The 20,949-nt window shown below is 38.3% G+C and overlaps 1 protein-coding gene across 1 annotated transcript in view; it reads left to right on the top strand.

The window, feature by feature from the left end:
- Window positions 1–20,949, top strand: part of ATP10B (ATPase phospholipid transporting 10B (putative)) — a 128,672-nt gene that overhangs the window by 91,534 nt on the left and 16,189 nt on the right. Inside the window, exons 6-13 of the mRNA XM_075859938.1 lie at window positions 4,410–4,541; window positions 6,495–6,622; window positions 6,817–7,069; window positions 10,378–10,607; window positions 16,899–17,090; window positions 17,986–18,565; window positions 19,317–19,423; window positions 20,419–20,545. Of these exons, the coding sequence (XP_075716053.1) occupies window positions 4,410–4,541; window positions 6,495–6,622; window positions 6,817–7,069; window positions 10,378–10,607; window positions 16,899–17,090; window positions 17,986–18,565; window positions 19,317–19,423; window positions 20,419–20,545 (1,749 nt within the window). The remainder of the gene's footprint in view (window positions 1–4,409; window positions 4,542–6,494; window positions 6,623–6,816; window positions 7,070–10,377; window positions 10,608–16,898; window positions 17,091–17,985; window positions 18,566–19,316; window positions 19,424–20,418; window positions 20,546–20,949) is intronic.

Genomic DNA, 20,949 nt, shown 5'->3' with positions numbered 1-20,949 from the left:
AAAATGTCTGTTTTAGCAAATAATTGTATTCCCCATGAAATGACAATCCTGAAGCATATTTTTCTTAGAACACTAAATTGTGCCGTTCCTCTGTTATTCCTCCAAAAAATGTATAAATAAATTGACCATTGGGTGTTACCAGTAGGTGGTGTGTTCCTACAAAGACAGACACTGTCCAATCCATGCTGACAGAGTGAGACTGTGCAGAGACACACCCCTTCACACGCTTTTGACCAGGGGAACGGTAACACAGTTGTTAATTTTATTTATAAACTTTAAGGAGTTACAACAGAACGACGGCACAATACTGAGTTCTACGCAAATATGTTCCAGAATTGTTATTTGATGGGAAATATAAGTACTTACCAAAATAGACAAGTCGGGAGAGGTGACAGGCCCCCTTTAACACATGAGTGAGACAAGCTGTTTTGGTCCCCTAGACTGTGGTTTCTTAATTCGCCCCCCCCCCCCTCCCGGTTCTTGAATTTCAGCATGATAGTTGTCGGATGGACGATCATTAATTTCATTGTAGCACCCTTCCTCACCAATTCCGGTGTTCTTATTTATATAGGGAGACACTGCCTGGTAAAAATGTAAAGGCAGAACAATGTTTTTTTTTTGTTTTTTTTAAATGCATTTAATTACGCCTCCCCTCAATGACTCTTTGGCCATTTAACATATTACTTTGTTTTTCTTGTTTCGTTTTCCAGTTCAGGTAGACCATCTTTATTATTTTAGCACAGACATCCAAGATGTAGACTCAAAAGTCCCAATTTCTTTTTGCAGGTTAAATTTAGCTTTGGCTTTTATTACGGCACCACAGTGTCTTGAGATGTGATATGAACAGATAAGTGCAATAAATTCAGTCTTTTCCTTACAAGCCACATTCCCATTTTCAACACACGTTCATTTTCTAATGGGTGTTTTATTTTGTTCTCTTGAATTCAGGTCTACTCAGTGGCTGAAATCATTAGTTCATGATACCCCCCATCAGTGTCCATAGTACTTATTCCTGCTGTAGGCAAGCAGCTAAATGTATTTCTAGTGCCAAGTGAAAATGGTTCATGACTGAAATTAGAGTTAGATAAATTAAACTGGCTATGCCTTGCTGAGATCAAGCAGAGGGCAGCGCATATGCAGTAATGATCACATTTAGTCACCTGATAAAGCACTGCAGCAAAGTCCAGCTGCTTGCTTCAACACTTAAGACTCTGGAGGTCACATATTTTTCTAGCTCGCTTACTAATAACCTATTAATGCAAAAACCAATTATAAGTATAAAAAAGTTACCTTTTTTAAAATTAAATTTTTATCTGCGTTTCAAAAATGTAATTTTGTCTCAAGCTTTTCTTATTTAATAAACTAATGATGATTGTACATGTACGAGAGGCGTGCAAGCAATTTTCTTAAAGCTGCTCATATAGAATGAAGAAGTACTGTTTGAACACTGGAGAAGCATTGTGAAGAGTCACCCGAGGCAGGGGAGACCGTTACAACCAAATTGCCTGTCTCTCCTGCCTGCTACTTGTCCCAGGCCTGCTCAAATAGTCATACTACTCATTCTATTTAGTCACTGGGTTTCTTCCCCATTCCTGAAGTGCCAGGCAGGGGGCCTTAAAGGGGTTGTCCCACAAAACACATGTATATGTGTGATCGCTGGGGGTCCGACCGCTGGGACCCCCAGCGATAAGGAGAATGGGGAAATGAAAGTCCCCCGTAGTGCTCCATCAGAAGCTTGGGAGTTCCGGGGCTTGTGTCCGGCTTGTGTGTCCACTAGCTTCATAGAAATTAGACTTTTGGTTCCCTGTTCTCCTTACCGTAGTGGGTCCCAGCAGTCGGATCCCCAGCGATCGCACATGTATCCCCTATCCTGTGGATAGGGGATACATGTGTTTTGTGTGTCAACCCCTTTGAGAAGTGTCCCCCTACCTCACATTACTCTTGCCTATTTCTACAGAGACCGGCTACAAGGAGGTATGTAATGTGACTTGTCTTTGATGAATTGCTAAGGGGCTAACTGAAGGGTGGCATATATGTGGCTACTTATTTCCCAGCTTGCTAGTCGGTACTTAGTAGGTGCGTTCTAGTGTTGTTAGAGAATTTGTGAGTTGTCCTTTTTTAATGGACTCCATTCTGGTGACCGGTTCAATTTCAAGACTGTATGAGACAGCGATCATCTAGCATTGTGTTTGGTGATTGATTTGAACATCTATCATGATGACAAGTGAGGTCAAATTGATATTTTTATTAATGTCATGAGTCATAATTCTGTATACAAAGTTTTAGATGCGCAAGGTTTTAATCACGGGGACAAATCAGACTAATGAATGTTGTGCTTCCAGCTTGTCACATGTGTTATCTTTACTCTAACTGGCAACTATTAATTGTTTAGAAGTATCTACCTTAACCCCTTAATACCGAAGTTATTTTAAACCTTAAGGACCGAGCAATTTTGTAAGTTTTTGCATCGTTCATTGAGCTATAACTTTTTAATTTTTCCGTCGACATAGCTGTCAACCGAAAAACTGACATTTGACCATTCTTTTTTGCATCTTAAATTTACGCAGTTTACCGTGTGGTATAAATAAGATAATAAATTTATTTAGCGGGTCATTACGATTGCGGTTATACCACATTTATATAGGTTTTTTTTTATGTTTAACTACTTTTACACAGTCAAAACTAATTTTTTTCAAAATTATTTGTTTTTGTGTCTCCATATTTGAGGAGCCATAACTTATTTTTCTGCCGATGCAGCTGTATGAGGGCTGTTTTTTTTGCCTGACGACTTGTTGTTTTTATTGGTACCATTTTGGAGTACATGCGGCTTTTTGATTGCTTTTTATCAAATCTTTTCGAAGGCGGGATGAACATAAAATAGCAATTCTGGCATTGTTTTTTGTTTTAATTTTTTTACGGCGTTCAACTTGCAGGTTAAATAATGTAAGTGTTTTATAGTTGGGGTCGTTATGGACACAGTGATAACAAATATGTGTAATTTTTCCATAATGAAGTATTTTGTAATTGGAAAAAAGTGGGTTTTTAATTTTATTTTTTTTATTTGGGACTTTTCATTTATTTATTTAAAACTTTATTAAACCTTTTTAACTTTTTTGTTTTTTTTTGTTTAATCCTACTAGGGGACTTTACTTTACTGTGCGATCTTTTGATTGCTTTTATAATACACTGCAATACTCCTGTATTGCATTGTATTATTGCCTGTCAGTGCAAAACTGACAGGCATCTGTTAGGCCATGCCTCTGGCATGGCTTAACATGCAATCACTAGAGGCAAACCTGGGGGGCTTTGTTAGGCCCCGGATGCCATAGAAACCATTGACACCTTGATGCGGGAAAAGGTGGCGCTTCAGAAGAACTACCCCAAATGCCTGCCGTAAAAAGGCTATACGGCGGCCGTTAAGGGGTTAATAGTTTTTTTTTTTTTAAGGTTTTAACTGTATCTACTCAACATCAAATTTGACCTGCCTTTTTTGAGAAACAGCACCACTATTGTCCATGGGCTGTGACTGCTAATGCAGTTGAGTTTCATTCCGTTGAATGGGGCTGAACTGCAGGTGAGCTGCAATACCAAACACAACCCATGTGCAAGTGGGTTATCTGCTATTTAAAAAACAAACAAACAGATCATTGTTTTCCAAACTTATACAACTTCTTTAATCACTAGGAGCCTCTACAACCATTTCTGTGACAGTTTTTGCCTGTATTTGCAAAAAATAATAGGCGACTAGCAGTACCCATAGTATGCAATAAAGGATTTGCTATCAAACTTTTCCACAGTCTAGATATTTAGGCTAGATTCACACATGCTGTTTTGGTGCAGTTTTTAGATGCAGTCACGAGTGGATACAAAAAGATAAGTATAAGGAAAAAAATTATAATTTTCTTTTACTTTGTATCCACTTCTGGCTTCCTGCTTAAAAAAAAACTGCATCAAAAACTGCTTTATAATGGAATATGTGCATCCACCCTTATAGCACAGATTGGCTATTTTTGTTCAGATTAAGTAAACCGCAGAGAGATGTTTTTCAGATGATTCTTATAGAACATATATTTTTTTTAATTCTGAAATATGAATTGAATGTACAATCAGTTAAAACATAATTTTCATCAGTCTTATGTCCATGACGGTTATGTTATAATTAGGTCTGTAATCTAGATTGTAGTCACTTGAAAAAAAGAAAAGTATCTTTCTTCAATATAAAAAAACTGGGCTTTCAGGATGACATGCAAATTTTGCCATAAAAGTTGCTCTATTGGGTCAAAATGGTTAATTAAAACACTTGATTTGTCTTGATTGCTAAGAAACAGCAGGCGGCTTCATGCTGAGACAGCTGTGTAAAATGCATTCATATATAAAGATATTTATTTATGTATCTTTTCCCCCCCAAGGGCATGAAACCAAGGCAATGCTGAACAATAGTGGTCCACGATACAAGCGCAGCAAACTGGAAAGACGAATGAATATAAATGTGTTCTTCTGTGTTGGCATCCTCGTCGTCATGTGCCTCATTGGAGCTATAGGTTAATATTTTTATTTTGATTTATATTTACGCTGTATTTGAGATTACCTATTCACCTTCTAATTATTTTTGAAGGATTCTTTAGAAATTCCTTGATTTAAAAAAAAGAAATCAACCCTTGGGCTGATTATGGCGTCCGTACAAGGTCTTAACAAAGAGGAACTATTAAATAAAATCGCACTGCTATACACCTTCAAATTCCAGTCTCCGGGAAAGATAAAATAAGCTTCCTTACAAACCGGTCGCCGTGTGTCCAATGTGATGGCTCTTGGCTCTGCTGAAGAGGGCAGGATCGTGTATGGAGAATTATCTTCTAGCCCCAGATGGAACTTTGGGTGGCACTTATGTAACGTAAAGGGGCATGTTCCAGTCACCAGTTTCTACTAAAGTTTCTAGATATATATTGCTGCTGGCCAAATGTTCGTTCATCAGACAGCTATGTTCCCAATAAACATACCCATTCAGCTTCATCCACCGCGTATATTGTTTCAATAAGGGAGAGTGAGATAGTATCCAGTGACCTCTGGGGCTATCTGACTCCCGGGGAAAAAAATAGGATCTGATGGGTCAAAATCCAATCTGACTGACCTTGGTTTGCAAGAGGGATGGGACCGCTGGTTAGATAATTTTTGAAAAACTGCAACTTTTGCCAACAATTATTTAATATGTGTGGCTGTCTAAAAGTATTCAGTTAGAAGGTTTCCTTGCAGGCAGAATATATATAAAAAGTTGGTTTTGGGCACCATATGAATTCCACTTACAGTATTGGATACCTCAGCCATTCTTCTTTAATAGTTAGAAATTGTAGGAAGTACAACATGTAGATATTCTTCTCAAACAATGTTCTTCTCATCCACTTGTACACCCATGATACAATTACATTATATTTTTTTAGCGCCTCAACTGCGTCTAGAAATATTGAGGTTTTTGAGATTTATAAAGTTAAAGAAAACATTTCTGATCTCTCTAGGTTAAGTCTTCTTCATATTTCCCTTATTTTCACCCGGACACCTACTGTCAGTCATGTGTTGTAATTGCTGTACAGTACAATTGGTTTGTGGAATGTCATAATGGCAAGTCTTAGGCCCCATGCTCATGACCGTGCCCGTAATCACGGGCCGCAATTGCGGGCACGACCGGCTGCCAACGGCTGTGGACAACCGCCCGCATTCTCGGCCCGTGCTCCCATACAAATTATGGGAGCACGGCCCGTAAAACCCAAGAGATAGGACATGTCCTAACTTTTGCGGCACACTTCTACGGCCTGTACACTTTCCCGTAAATAAATGGGAAGGTGTCCATGGACAATAGAAGTGAATGGGTGCATAATTGCGGATTATCGTGTGCAAGGGTCCTTAGGCATGCTATAATAGATGTCTATATTCTGCTGACACGGCAGAGGACTGGCTTCAAATTTGAAATCCATCATCCTAGCCCTTCAGAGTTTGTATAAGATCACTCACCCTTGTAAAATAAGTGATTTTTTAATAATGCGATTACTTATTCAACTACTGAGATGATTATTAAATTGGCTGTAAAGATTTAGCTTCACGTTAAACTCAGTCTATTAGATTAGATTTTTAATCGAGAAGTATCTTACAAGTCTTTGATGTATGAGTTAAAGAGACTCTACTGAGGTCTACCTGTATGAGGTTTAAAGTTTAAATAAAAAAATAGAGTCTGGTCTTTTTCCTATAAACAGTGCTACTCTTGTCCATAGATTTGTCTGGTATTGAATGTCATACACTTACTTGCTGTATATGGGGATGAGCTGCAATAACTAACACAGCCCAAAAGCAAAAGTTGCGCTTCTACTTAAAAAGAAAAACAATTCTATTTTCTATTTTATTACATTCCTTTAACATATTTATTTTATCCCCAGCCCACATAACAATGCATCATCATAACGCTGTTTGTGGAAACTTGCTTATATATGATTGTTTGTTTTTTTCAGGCCATGGCCTTTGGTATAGCAAGTTTGAAATACATCCTTTATTTGATGTTCCAAATCCTGACGGAAGTTATACTGTGCCGGCACTTGCTGGCTTTTATATGTTCCTTACTATGATTATCCTGCTACAGGTAGGTAGATTTGTTTAACATCTAAAGCAGTTGAGCTCTTTTTAGGCTATGCTTATTTCTTTCATGACCCACCTGCTTTTTGAGGGTAAACTTTAAAGGGATTAAACCCCTTTATTGGTCACTCTTTTCGATTCTCATACACAATATGTTGCATTTTATTGAAGGTAACCTATATAAACCATCTTTTCTTGCAGATCTTAATTCCAATTTCTCTATATGTATCAATTGAACTAGTGAAACTCGGCCAAATCTACTTCATACATAATGACATTGACCTATATGATGAAGAAATTGACTTATCCATGCAGTGTCGAGCATTAAACATTACTGAGGATCTCGGGCAAATCCAGTATATCTTCTCAGACAAAACTGGTACTTTGACAGAAAATAAAATGGTCTTCCGCAGATGCACAATTGTAGGGAATGAATTCTCCCATCAGGAAAATGGTAAGTTATATCTATTATGCAAAATAAACCTATAGCTAGCAGGGGGGTAGTGGGGCCCAGGGCCGGCTCCCCAGTGGTGGCATGTTCCGGTTTCAACCGTATCTGCGTCTTCAGGATGCAGATATAGTTGAATCCAATGCTGGAGCATAGAGCCTTCCGCTCCCTGCTTCAGCATTCACTGTGTAACGCTGGCCATAAATGGCTCAGTGCAGACAGATGCGATGCAGTGACATCATCGCGGCTGTCTGTGCTGAGCCACACACTGCACAGACCAGAGGAGCAGAGGGATCTCCTCCACTCGTCGAGGGAACAGGGTTAGGTAAATATTTTTTTTTTAAGAGTCACTATGGGGGCATCATATTGCATGGGAGCAGCTATGCGTGAATTATATTGTATGGGGGCAGGTGTGGGGTCATTATACTGGTTGTGGGGGAATTATACTGGCTGTGGGGGGCAGCTATGCGGGCATTATACTGGCTGGGGGGCATTATATTGTGGGGGCCACTATAGGGGCATTATACTGGTTGGGGGCAATATGGTGCATTATACTGTGTGTGTGGAGGCACTATAGGGTTATTATACTGCGTGAGAAGGCATTATAGGGGCATTATACTGTGTGGGGAGGCACTACACTGTGAATGGAAGTTACGTAAACCACGTAGCTCGCTATGCTACGCCGTTTCCGTAACACCCATTCACTTCTGTTGAAGTTTACAGTAACCGAGTAGCACAGAAAACTACACTGTTTACGTAAGGCTGACTCTGACGGATTCGCCTCTGCAGTTGTAAACATGGGACGCCCACTGGGTTAGGGACCACAGGTATCCCCCCCCCCCCACCCACGTGCTAAACAGACCAACAGTACATGTTTCCAGGCTGGCATTTGGTTAGGTCACCGGTATCGTGAGCGGTTCTCCAGTTCAGTTTCATGTCAGAAGAGTACATCTTTAGGAGTCTGGGAACTAGAGCCCATACTGATGGCCTAAATAAACACTCAATATATGGCAGGAGCCCTTTGGCTCTCATTAAGTCTGACGTCAGCATTTTCATAATTTAGAAAGGCTAAGCTAGTAGCTTCAAGGCAAAACATGGGCTTCTGGAACTTAGAGAGCCAGTGTCTCTTCACTTGTGGTATTGGAGAGGAGTGATATGGGTGATTACTACTGCATGTTGCTACTAATATAATAGAGTAGTATAGCAGCAGCACCTAACTTCGTATAGCCAGCCAGGTTAAACCGAAAAGTAACAAAAGACCCTTTTTACCTTCCTTTTGCAATATTAAAGTATGTTTATTGTATTTTTTTATGTGAATACATGACAATTTGTTACATATCTTATTCGAGGAAAGTAGCATATTTTTCCAGCAGCCTGTAGTTCCAATTTCCCTTCCTGTAGACTCTCTGTGAATGTCTCCAAACCTGCTCCTTCAGAAACACTCAAAAAATACATTTAGAGTTATGTAATAAATAAAGAAACTGCAGGTGCATGTACCTCCTCCCCTCTTCTGTGTCTGTGAGACTGCATGACATGAGAGGAACAAGGAAACAGAGGATGAGTCTATCAACATCAACTCCGCAAGCATGGGGAGAGAAAATATTCACCAAGTTTCTGGCCGTTATAAATCTACTACACTGATTATACAGGACATATAGGGATATTTAAAGAGGCTCTGTCACCAGATTTTGCAACCCCTATCTGCTATTGCTGCAGATCGGCGCTGCAATGTAGATTACAGTAACGTTTTTATTTTTAAAAAACGAGCATTTTTGGCCAAGTTATGACCATTTTCGTATTTATGCAAATGAGGCTTGCAAAAGTACAACTGGGCGTGTTGAAAAGTAAAAGTACAACTGGGCGTATATTATGTGCGTACATCGGGGCGTTTTTAATACTTTTACTAGCTGGGCGTTCTGACGAGAAGTATCATCCACTTCTCTTCACAACGCCCAGCTTCTGGCAGTGCAGACACAGCCGTGTTCTCCAGAGATCACGCTGTGTCGTCACTCACAGGTCCTGCATCGTGTCAGACGAGCGAGGACACATCGACACCAGAGGCTACAGATGATTCTGCAGCAGCATCGGCGTTTGCAGGTAAGTCGATGTTGCTACTTACCTGCAAATGCTGATGCTGCTGCAGAATCAACTGTAGCCTCTGGTGCCGACACGATGCAGGACCTGTGAGTGACGTCACAGATCTGCACTGCCAGAAGCTGGGCGTTCTGAAGAGAAGTGGATGATACTTCTCATCAGAAAGCCCAGCTAGTAAAAGTAGTAAACACGCCCCGATGTACGCACATAATACACGCCCAGTTGGACTTTTACTTTTCAACACGCCCAGTTGTACTTTTGCAAGCCTCATTTGCATAAATACGAAAATGGTCATAACTTGGCCAAAAATGCTCGTTTTTTAAAAATAAAAACGTTACTGTAATCTACATTGCAGCGCCTATCTGCTGCAATAGCAGATAGGGGCTGCAAAATCTGGTGACAGAGCCTCTTTAAGCCCCTTTTACATGGGCCGATGATTGGGGGAACTAAACACTCCTTCCAGATTATCAGCCCCTGTAAATGGCCCCAGCGATCAGTTGACAAAAGGTGTAAATGCTAATTTGTTGTCTGATTGCATCTTTTATGGGGCAGTAAAAACCATTGTTGTCAGCAGCACATCTCCCCATGCAAACAGTGAATGTGCTGCCGAAATGATGCAAACTGTATGGGGATGAACGATGTCCTACATCCCGATGAAGTAAATGGAGCTAAACAAGCGCAGATTGACGTGCGATATATCGTCATTGGCACTCGTTTACCGGTGTTAAAGGACCCTTAGCTGTAAATTACTTTACACCATTATCTGTCCATCATACCTTTTCTTTCTTTGATCTAAAACTGACTGATTAAGGTGGCTACTGTAGATTTTCGGCTTGGTGTGTTTTTTTACTGAGTGATAAGTGGAAAATGTTTGGTTTTTTAATGCAATTTCATATGTAATACTTTTTTTTTTTTCTTTTGTTGCATTATTTTTATACTGTATCATTGTCTACGGTGTTCATCTTGTCCATTCGTTAGTGATCTAGTGGATTTTGCATCAGGCATATTGTTTTGGTTATCGTTTTCCGCTGGTACATAAGTATGCAAAATCTAAATAGTGTAACAGATGTTTTAAGTGTTTTTTTTATAATGGCTCTAACTCATTTTTTTGTTTTCATTCTGGTTTTTTTGTTACACGTCCCAGCCATACAGATAGGACAAGTTTACATTTACTGCCATAGGATTCATTAAGAAATTAATGTTAATTTTTTTATTTACAGCAAAACGTCTGGAAACTTACAATGAAGAAGATTCTGATGATGAAGATTTGACAAAACTCAGACACTTTCCAAGACATAGCAGAGCTGAGGAAAACCATTCCACCGTGAGGCATAAAGGCACCCGGGCTCTGAGGAGGTGCCAAAGTGCTCGACCAAATATCCAAGGGCACTTTAGAAAAAAATCTGAAGGACGTTTTGACATTTCCCAAGTGGCTTTTAGCAGTCCTATTGTAAGTCTTTTATAATTTGAATATATTTTAGAAGTTTTGGACGGCCAAAAAGGATTTAGACCATTTTCTGTTGACTTACTGTGTGTTTTTTTTGTGACACAAACAATCATTATATTTTTGCAAAAGCCGATCTACCATGTTGAATTTCTTCGGTTGTTGTGGCGTGCCATTCCTGGAAAGTTGTTCATGCCAAACAACAAATCATTCCATTCCATTACTAGAAGCTCAGACCAGGCCACAGATCAAGGCAGATCATTTTTTGATTGGACCTTATAACTTATGGCATCATTGTCCAGAACGAAAACCTTTTAGAAAACTGCTATCTGAAATTACTAATATATGGCTAGCCACATTTATATTTTGCCTTACATAGATGACCCAGAACTTGTCTATAGATTAATGTTCTATTCAGATTATTTTAATGTAAGTGAATGTTAACTTGTCTACCCTAATAACATTTTAATGCACAGCGTTGCTTAAATAACTAAACATTTATATTGTTACTGCTTCAGCTAAAATAATACAAAAGCTAGCCATACATAGGATTGATATGATGATGATTGGGTTCCATGGTGAGAATCCAATTCTATTTTTCACCAACACAAATTGTTCAGGAGTACAGATGGGGCACCTTGGTGATGCTCATACATGCCATCACCCTACTAAATCCTATGACAGTGCTTATCATAACTAAGGATCTCCCCATCTTGCTCTTGGAAGTGCTGACCAGGCTATCAAGCAAGCAATTCTGTCTTCAGAGACTGGTTTAGCCAATATGGTAGTCATATGATATGTTATTTTACAACAGAAGTTTGAGATTTTTTTTTTTTAAAGAACCCGAAGGTGGGTAACGCAAGTAGAACCAGTACAGTGCCCCCTTTCTGAAGCAAATCTCAGCAGTATAGACGACATCAAGGCTCCACCATAAACATGCAAGCTCGGATTGTCTAAGAGTTCATGTTTATGGGGGAACATTCAAGTTTATGTGAAGGAACCGAGCATGAACATATCATTCTCCCATACACATTAGACCTTTGAAAAACGTTGCAAAACTGGCTGACTTTGTTCTAATGTGTATGGGACAGCTTTACACCTCAAATCAATTCATTATTTTAATAAACTATTTCTTTAAATTAAAAGCTGTCCAAAATTGTACCATAAACCCATAGTGCATTTTATTGTGCATTAGTTGTGAAGTTCGCAGCCACAAAACTATCCCCCGAGATCCCCCCCCCCCATGTGTGAATCCAGCCTAAAGCAGAACAGAAAAGTTTTTAGAAAGAACAGTCTTGTCTTATGTAGCAATTTGCAAGGAACTCATGGTATCGGAGACCTTGCAGTCTTCTCAAGCATTCTCCAGTTTAGTCCTCGTTACGTTTGTAATTACCTACAGAGGACTTCTGCCAAGACTTCATAAAATGAGAGATGGATGCAGTAATGACACTTTTTAATTAATACAAGCTCCGTTTTCCTGGGCACAGTCTGAGTGTATAGTTTATAAGCACACGACTGCCTTCACACGATCACTTTTATCTCGCAATATGTAATTAAAAGGCATTCTATGACTGAACAATGCGTTGCTAAATGAAGTATTTTGAAGTCAACAAGCCGGAGTCCGACAGTTGCATAGTCAATCGTGCTGTGTTTAAGTGGTATACGATGGACTGCAGTATTTTAGCTTGATGAGTGGTGAGTACCCTCAGTGTGGTATGATCCTATTTATAAATCACTTTGATCAAATGCTCTAGTTAGTTAGTTATTTTATGGATCTCCGCTGGCTTTTGGACGAGATTCATTGATTATGTAATGGAAGCACTAGGGAAATCCTAATTTTCCATTTTAAAAAAAAATCTTGCATGAAGCTCCATTATTAAAAATATGAAATATCTTTTAACTAATAATTACAGTGGAGCCATCAAAGACTTATATCTATGATCACAATACTGTACATTACAGGTATCCGAGAAATTCCTGTCCATTTAAGCAGATTCAAATTTGGTTTAAAAAAAATATATATATCTCCAGTAAATATAAATATTTGAGTTGTCCAGTTCTAAAATTGTATTTCGCTTTTTAAGATCTGTGGGAAAACTGGGTGACAACCAATATGGCCGCCATTGGGGCTCCCATAAAGGATAGATCCCTGCTATGCCAGACTCCTAAATGACAATGTACCTCTTCATACTGTGATAGATCCATGGTTGTAACTATAGCGTAGATGTTATGGGACACAATGGCTGAAGTGGCCTTCTCAATGCAGCAATGTTTTTCTTTTTGTGGGGAAAAGCAAAGTGGTGGCTTTCTACTATCTAGCCCATTTATGAGCCCCCTGCTTTACAACTATTAATTTGATGGGAGTGGTATGCTAGGCATAGACCACCCGTGATTGTGAGCCTTAGATGGGAATCATTAGAGCAGTCCCTTATGTGCAATCTATTAGTCAGTATTATAGTGTTTTCCTACTAATGTAGTAATAGGCCCCTACGTGACGCTGGATAGGATGCACATATGGCATCTTCACCCCGATCTAGCCCTTTTATTTGGGTCCTACTTTGTGCACAGGATCTGATCTGACACTATCCATCCTTTGGTAGTTTCCTAAAGAGGACCTGTCACCTCTCCTGACGTGTCTATTTTAGTAAATAATTGTATTCTCCATGAAATAACAATTCTGGAGCATCTTTTCCTAGAATTATACGTTGTGCCGTTCCTCCTAGAAATGTTATATATAAGTTGACAACTGGGTGTTCGCAATCCCCTTGTCAGAGTGTGTCCCTAGCCAGTTGTCAATTTATTCATACCTTTCTAGGAGAAACGGCACAACGTAAAATTCTAGGAAAAGTTGTTCCAGAATTGTTATTTCATGAGAAATAGAATTATTTACTTAGAGACATGTCAGGAGAGGTGACGAGGGGGTTTTAAATAAAAGGAGTTCTCCTCCTGCTGTGGCCCCCGTGAAGTCTAGTTCCACTCTTGAATACCTCGTCCCTTCCTTATCAATACACAACAATGCTGTTTTGCCTTATTAGTGGTCACCCAACTTTCTCAGAAACAGATAAATAAGAAATGACTGAATAGAATTAAACTAGGTAAAAAAGACCTGAAATGCTCTTTAATGCCAGTCCAGCTTATTGTTCATGTGTTATGCAGAAATCATTTTAAGTCAAGTCTAATGTTTATAGATCCAACCTTAAAAAGCAAGCTTACTATTTATTTTTTTTTAAATATATATTATTACTAAGCAAAGTGTTCTTCCATCTGAGCGTATATTATGTGGCAATGATAAAAATCGCCTTATGTGATGCGTGAGAACTTCATGAATAATGATTCTGCTTGGAACTACCTCTAATTGGAAGTGAAGACAGAAAAATATGTCAAATCAAGCATCTCCGAAATGGAATGCTGCTGCTGTGAAAAAAATGAAACCTTAACATCACTCCTATCGATCTATCTATCTATCTCTATTGATCTTTCTTTTTATCTATCTGTCTTTTATCTTTCTTTCCATCTTTCTTTCTTTCCATCTTTTTTTCTATCCATCTTTCTTTCTTTCTATCTATCCATCTTTCTATCCATCTTTCTATCCATCTTTCTATCCATCTTTCTATCCATCTTTCTATCCATCTTTCTATCCATCTTTCTATCCATCTTTCTATCCATCTTTCTATCCATCTTTCTATCCATCTTTCTTTCTTTCTATCCATCTTTCTTTCTTTCTATCCAGCTTCCTTTCTTTTTATCCAGCTTTCTTTTTATCCAGCTTTCTTTCTTTTTATCCATCTTTCTTTCTATCCATCTATCCATCTTTCTATCCATCTTTCTATCCATCTTTCTATCCATCTTTCTATCCATCTTTCTATCCATCTTTCTATCCATCTTTCTATCCATCTTTCTATCCATCTTTCTATCCATCTTTCTATCCATCTTTCTATCCATCTTTCTATCCATCTTTCTATCCATCTTTCTATCCATCTTTCTATCCATCTTTCTATCCATCTTTCTTTCTTTTTATCCATCTTTCTTTCTATCCATCTTTCTTTCTTTCTATCCATCTTTCTTTCTTTCTATCCATCTTTCTTTCTTTTTATCCATCTTTCTTTCTTTTTATCCATCTTTCTTTCTTTTTATCCATCTTTCTTTCTTTTTATCCATCTTTCTTTCTTTTTATCCATCTTTCTTTCTTTTTATCCATCTTTCTTTCTATCCATCTTTCTTTCTATCCATCTTTCTATCCATCTTTCTTTTTATCCATCTTTCTTTCTATCCATCTTTCTTTCTATCCATCTTTCTTTCTATCCATCTTTCTTTCTTTTTATCCATCTTTCTTTCTTTCTTTCTATCCATCTTTCTTTCTTTTTATCTTTCTTTCTTTTTATCCATCTTTCTATCCATATTTCTATCCATCTCTTTCTTTCTATCTATCCATCTTTCTCTTTCTATCCATATTTCTCTTTCTATCCATATTTCTCTTTCTATCCATCTTTCTCTTTCTTTCTTTCTATCCATCTTTCTTTCTATCCATCTTTCTATCCATCACTTTCTTTCTATCTCATATCTGTGTTTCCATCTCATATCGGTCTCGTATTCTGTCTATTTATCTATCTCTATCACATAGCTCTATCGCATATCTGTTTTTAGGTAGAAAGTATTCAACGTACTCAACTTGGGAGCTTATAAATTTGAGCACCGAACGAGGGGATGAAATGTTTTTTAAATTATGATTAGTTCTGAGTAACTGCATTTCCCATCTGCTGAATGCAAATCACTTTAATACAGCTCAGAGATTATTCTTGAGGCTTCAATGCTTTACAATGTTTAGTTTTCCTTTTTACTAACAACATTTGTATCTCTGGTGCCACTTAATGTTTAATTTTTGGGACCTTGGAGAAAACTTATCCATTATGTGATGTGAATTTCAACCCATAATGAAATAAGCCACCTTCAGACTTGTTTAACATAGTTCTCACCAGCGCGTTACCTAGATCCTGAGAGAGTGCTTCCTTAGCATGTTTCTTTTATTAATTTGCATGAGAGAATAGCAGTAAAGTAATTCTTTCTTGGGACCTGTATGGCATGCTGTGAAAGTCACTCTCCCTCCCCCCATGGGATCGGAGAAGGAGGGTAAACTAAAGGGGGTTTTGTGAAGACGAGAGTTCATATAACGCTTGTTGCCGATAATTGCCCTGTGTAAAAAGGGCAGCGATCATCAGATGAACGAGCAAACGCTCGATCTGCTGGTCCTATTGTTTTAAAAAAAGTAAAAGATTATTGTTGTCTGCTGACATGATAATAATGTATGGGGACGAGCGATCTGAGTAACGACTGCTCGTCCCCATCCATAGCTCCGTGTAACAGGACAATCGAGCGCCGATCAACGATGTCTTGGCCGGTGTAAAAGGGCCTTAAGGATTGCCTATATGTATGCCCCTGCCTACACTATGGCTGGAACTCCAACCTGCATTCCACAGGATTTAGGCATGCCAGCTCCTTCCATTCAGTTCAATGGAAGGTGCAGCCTGTAAAATATGGCAAGACATGAATAATTTTAATAGTGTACCCTGAGGCCCATATCAAGAATAATTTTTAACAGATAACTGAAGACAAGAAATTGACTTGCATTACTGATTTTCTCAAGTAATATATATAGTTTATCTAAGAGGAGATGAAACATGGGTCTTGTTGTCCAAAAATTATATATATATATATATATATATACACTGTATTATACTGTATTTTATTATATTATGTAAAAAAAAATAGGAAAACTGCACATCAAAACAAAAGCCCACATCTTTACATGATGTAAACTGGTCTTATTTGGGCTAATGCGCCCAATTTTGATTCTGCACTAGTAGATGAGATCATGTCATTCCGTTAATTATCAAATATATAAAAATAACATCTGTTCTAAAACTGGGAACGCTGGACAAGTTCCAGAGAACAAATAATGAAATCTACTCTAGCCAGATGCCAGCTACAAGACCAATGCTACTAATTGGGATATAGTCAAGAAGAGAAAAATGAACAAAATAAAGGGAAGCTGCACACTTAGAATTGTAAGGTCTAAATACACATTTTCTGGTAGCATGTTTGTGTTGTGTGTTTCCGTACAGTACTTAATTGTAACACACTGGGTTTTGAGCAGCTAAATTATCTCTACGTTGAGACATCTTGTCAGCGCCTTTGGGAAATAATAGGTCTCTCTGTTTATTTGTGTTTGAATTTACAGAAGCATGAATGCTGTTTGGTGAAAAATACAAGACTAATTAGAGTTCTCTTTTTTTATTTCAGGAAAAAGATGTAACGCCAGATCAAATGCTGTTAAAGAAGGTCAGGGAAGCATCAGTCCAAATTGAAACTCTGTCTGCATTTAAGCCACAAAGCAGCGCTAGGCCTTCAAGTTCTCCATACATTGATTTCTTCCTGGCTTTGGCCTTCTGCAATACAGTAGTGGTCTCCACAGCAACTGAGCCAAGGCAAAGGGTAGGCCCTGTGGACAATTAGATGATGGCACGTCATCCTCTATTCATGCAGTACTCATCAGTTTATATCCATAGCCTGTGTAAAAAGTAATAATTGTGCTTACTAAGTTAAAAAAAAAGCTGTAAAACAGGTGATCACTACACCTGAAAATACATATAACTATGTTTGAAAACCACATTTAATGGGTAATTAAATGTTCAACAAACTTCTGACATGTCATAGTGACACGTCAGAAGTTTTGATCGCTGGGGTTCTGAGCACGGACACCCTCACCGATTGCTAAAACGAAGTGCTCGGGAGAGCGCTGAGCCGCTTGCTTTCTGTTCTGCTTTTCTCGGAAAGCCGAGCAGTTAATGTGCGGACTCAATAGAAAGTCTATGAGCCCGTACACCGCTACATCGGCTTTCCCAAGAAAAGCCGAACAGAAACGAAGCGGCTCAGCGCTCACACAAGCGCTTCTGCCGCTTCGTATTAGCGATCGGTTGGAGTCTCAGTTCTCAGACTTCCAGCAATCAAAACTTCTGAGATATCACTATGACATGCCAGAAGTTTGTTGAACGTTGAGTTACCCTTTAAATTAGTCAAAGAATTTAAAATAAAATTAGCCAAAATAATTCATATTTATATATTTTTAACACTTTATTTCCATTTATTTATACACAGAGGCAATACATAAATATGTTACTGTACTCAATTTGTTTTTAATATAGCAGATGCCACAACATTCTATAATAGCGTACCTTAACCTAAGGGCATGTCAATTTTAATATCCAATATACCAAAAAACGAAGCTACCAATACAAAAACATTTGCACATCGGCATTCATATTTGTCTTATTGCTTACATTTCTATTTGCATTTTAGTAATTTGCTTCTCTTTGTCGTTTTTTTTAAGGTCACCATGGCTCCATTGCTGAAACCATCGGCGTCATCTTTGGAGAAATTTCAACATTTGTTCCAGAGGCTAAAAATGTTGCGGCTCAGCCAGTCAACCACTTCTACTCCACCTAGCTCTCACCCTGCAACTCCATCCAGTTCAAAGAAAAACAAAGTTAGTCCAGATAGCACTACGCATTCTAGTTCAGGTGAAGCAGAAAATCAAAGCAATGGGAGGGAGGATTCTTCAGCAAGCAAGAACAGCACAGACAACTGTATTGATGAAATGTTTGCCACTGTTGGTACATTTCATATAGAAGATGAATTCTTATATGAGGCAGAGAGCCCTGATGAAGCTGCACTTGTGCATGCTGCAAGAGCGTATAGCTTCACCCTAATGTCCCGCACCCCCGACCAGGTAACCATCCGGCTTCCACAGGGAACCCTTCTCACCTTTGATCTTCTCTATACCTTGGGATTTGACTCTGTCAGAAAAAGAATGTCTGTGGTGGTCCGTCACCCAATAACAAGAGAGATAATTGTGTACACCAAAGGAGCCGATTCTGTGATCATGGATTTATTAGATGACCCAGCCAAAGGTAAGCGCCCAAAAAGTATTGCTTTACTGTTCTTTATACTATATATAGACATGTCAGGAGAGGTTACAGGTCTCCGTTAACTAAGTGACTTAATTTACTCTGAAGCCATGAAACAATTTTATTCCAAAAAATAAAAATCTCTAGGACTCCCATAGAAAAAAAATCCCTAAAAACTCCTGCATGTATTACTGTTTAAGAATCTGTACAAGAGCAATAATATCTGAGAAACTAATGTAGCCTTAAAGTCAGATTACAGTATTGTAGTTCCATAGAGAAGGTTGTTCTGGAGTTTATTCAACATTACCAAATGTTTTTTGATTTTTTTTTTTATAATCTAGGGATTTTTTTTACTTAAGTACAGGATAGTTTTTCCAGTAAAGTTGACTGGTTTAGAAAATACATTTTCAAATATTCTATTACTGAATTAGATGGGTGGTCCCCTGTTCAGTATCTTTATCAGCCATATTAGATAGCAGCTACAAAGTGTGTGTCGCACTCTCACACACACTCACTCTCTGGAGGACCTGTCATGTCCATTGATGTTAATAGGTACTGTGTAATACTCCATTTCTCCTGTGGTGGCACTACAGCAAAACTGAACACTTGCTGATGGGTTTCCCCATTACAGCTGATTGCAGTAATGACATCCTGTGATCAGCTTATCGTCAGGGGACAAAAAGAGATTGTTAAAAGCAGACCATCCCTTTAATAAGCATAAATAGAACTAAAATTTAGTTGTATTCTTTTATAGCTAATATAAGTGAGGGAAAGAATTTACGGAAGATCCATTCAAGAACTCAGAGGCACCTGGATTGGTATGCAAGAGATGGTCTGAGAACCCTGTGCATAGCTAAAAAGGTACGAAATGCCTGTCATCTTCAGCTTCACCTGTAAATTGTGGCCTTGTTTTTTTTTACTTGTAATTCTGCGTTCTAGTGACTTCTATCACACAATAGGATTTAGTACCAGGAAATACTTTGGAATAAACTTTGAGTTTAGGAAAATCCTACCTGTTAATATTATTATAACCCTGTTTGACGTCTTAGGCAGCAATAAAATCCTCTATGCCGTAAAGCCAAGATATAAAAATACATTCCATGTTTGCAGTTCAAGGACACATGGCATTAAAGGTATTTCGGGTAGTTTATGTTTAAACAAGATTACATTTAGTAGGAAAAAAGGTTACAGCAGCTTTCCTTACAATAGACTAGATATATTGTCTATGGATATATATACAGATCACTGGTTGAGCGGAGTTTTCCATGTAACAAAAAGAGTGGCTACGTTAGATTCCAATTATGTTTATTGGTGTGTTTGGGCGTGCAGGTCAATGATGAACCACCATTATTGAAAATGGGGAGAGCTGGTTCATGAAGGGTGTCCTACACCAGCTACAATAACCAATGAAGTTCTTGGGGAGAACAATGTCATCTGTCGAACTAGTGGACTGTTCACTAATGTCTATGGCCTGATTAAGATGTTTTTTTTTAGAGGACCAGGTTATTGGGTGTAAAACTTTTTAGGGTGTTCTGTGCTTTTCTACAAATGCAATCTGGCTGGTTTGCTGATTTATAATAAAATTGTCCTCTATAGATTAGGTAGTGTATACAGATGTAGTCATCTTTATCTTGACTTTTAATGCATTAAATACACAGTTGCAAGATCCTTTTTCTTGACTTTCTCAATGACTTTTCAATGCCTTTTGTTGTGTGATATCACACTGCAGCAAGATATCAGAATCAAGATAAAGATGGCTACATTCGTATGTGTTACTTATGCTTAAAATATGTAGGGTATGTTATTAAAACGGTCTTTGTGAATGTATCTTTTTTTCAATTTATGTCTGGTCTTAGGTTTTGAGTGAAGAAGATTTTGAACGTTGGTCAAATTTTCGTGAAGAAGCTGAAGCAGCAATTGATAACCGAGAGGAATTGCTTATGGAAACTGCTCAACATCTGGAAACGAATCTGACTCTGATTGGTAAGTCACACACACACTTTACTGTAAGAACCAATGTGTTTTTTGGATTCCGCACATCTGCATTACAAGGTATGCAGGTTAATGGTCACCATTCCTGCAGTTTCTTAGCTGGTTCTTTGTATGTCCTACCAAGCTATTGACTAGGAGTGACAAGTTCTGCTCACAATGGTTGCCCATTCCCTTTCCCACCAAACAGTGAAGAACAATGGAATTCTATTCAGGATGGAAGTTTGGAGGTGACCATCCAAATATCAAATGATTCTAAGAAAAGGGACTTTCATATCTTGTCCAAGATTTGTGAAAAGACCCCATAGACCCGTACCAGAGAATACAAAATTACTGGCATAGCACCCTCCTGACACAACATATTACTTCTTCTTTTCCTGTATATGCCTCAAACAAAA

This window comes from Rhinoderma darwinii, chromosome 3, assembly GCF_050947455.1.
Source record: "Rhinoderma darwinii isolate aRhiDar2 chromosome 3, aRhiDar2.hap1, whole genome shotgun sequence".
Lineage (NCBI taxonomy): Eukaryota > Metazoa > Chordata > Amphibia > Anura > Rhinodermatidae > Rhinoderma > Rhinoderma darwinii.
Note: the sequence above shows the minus strand (reverse complement) of the source record. Positions and strands in the feature narration are given on the sequence as shown.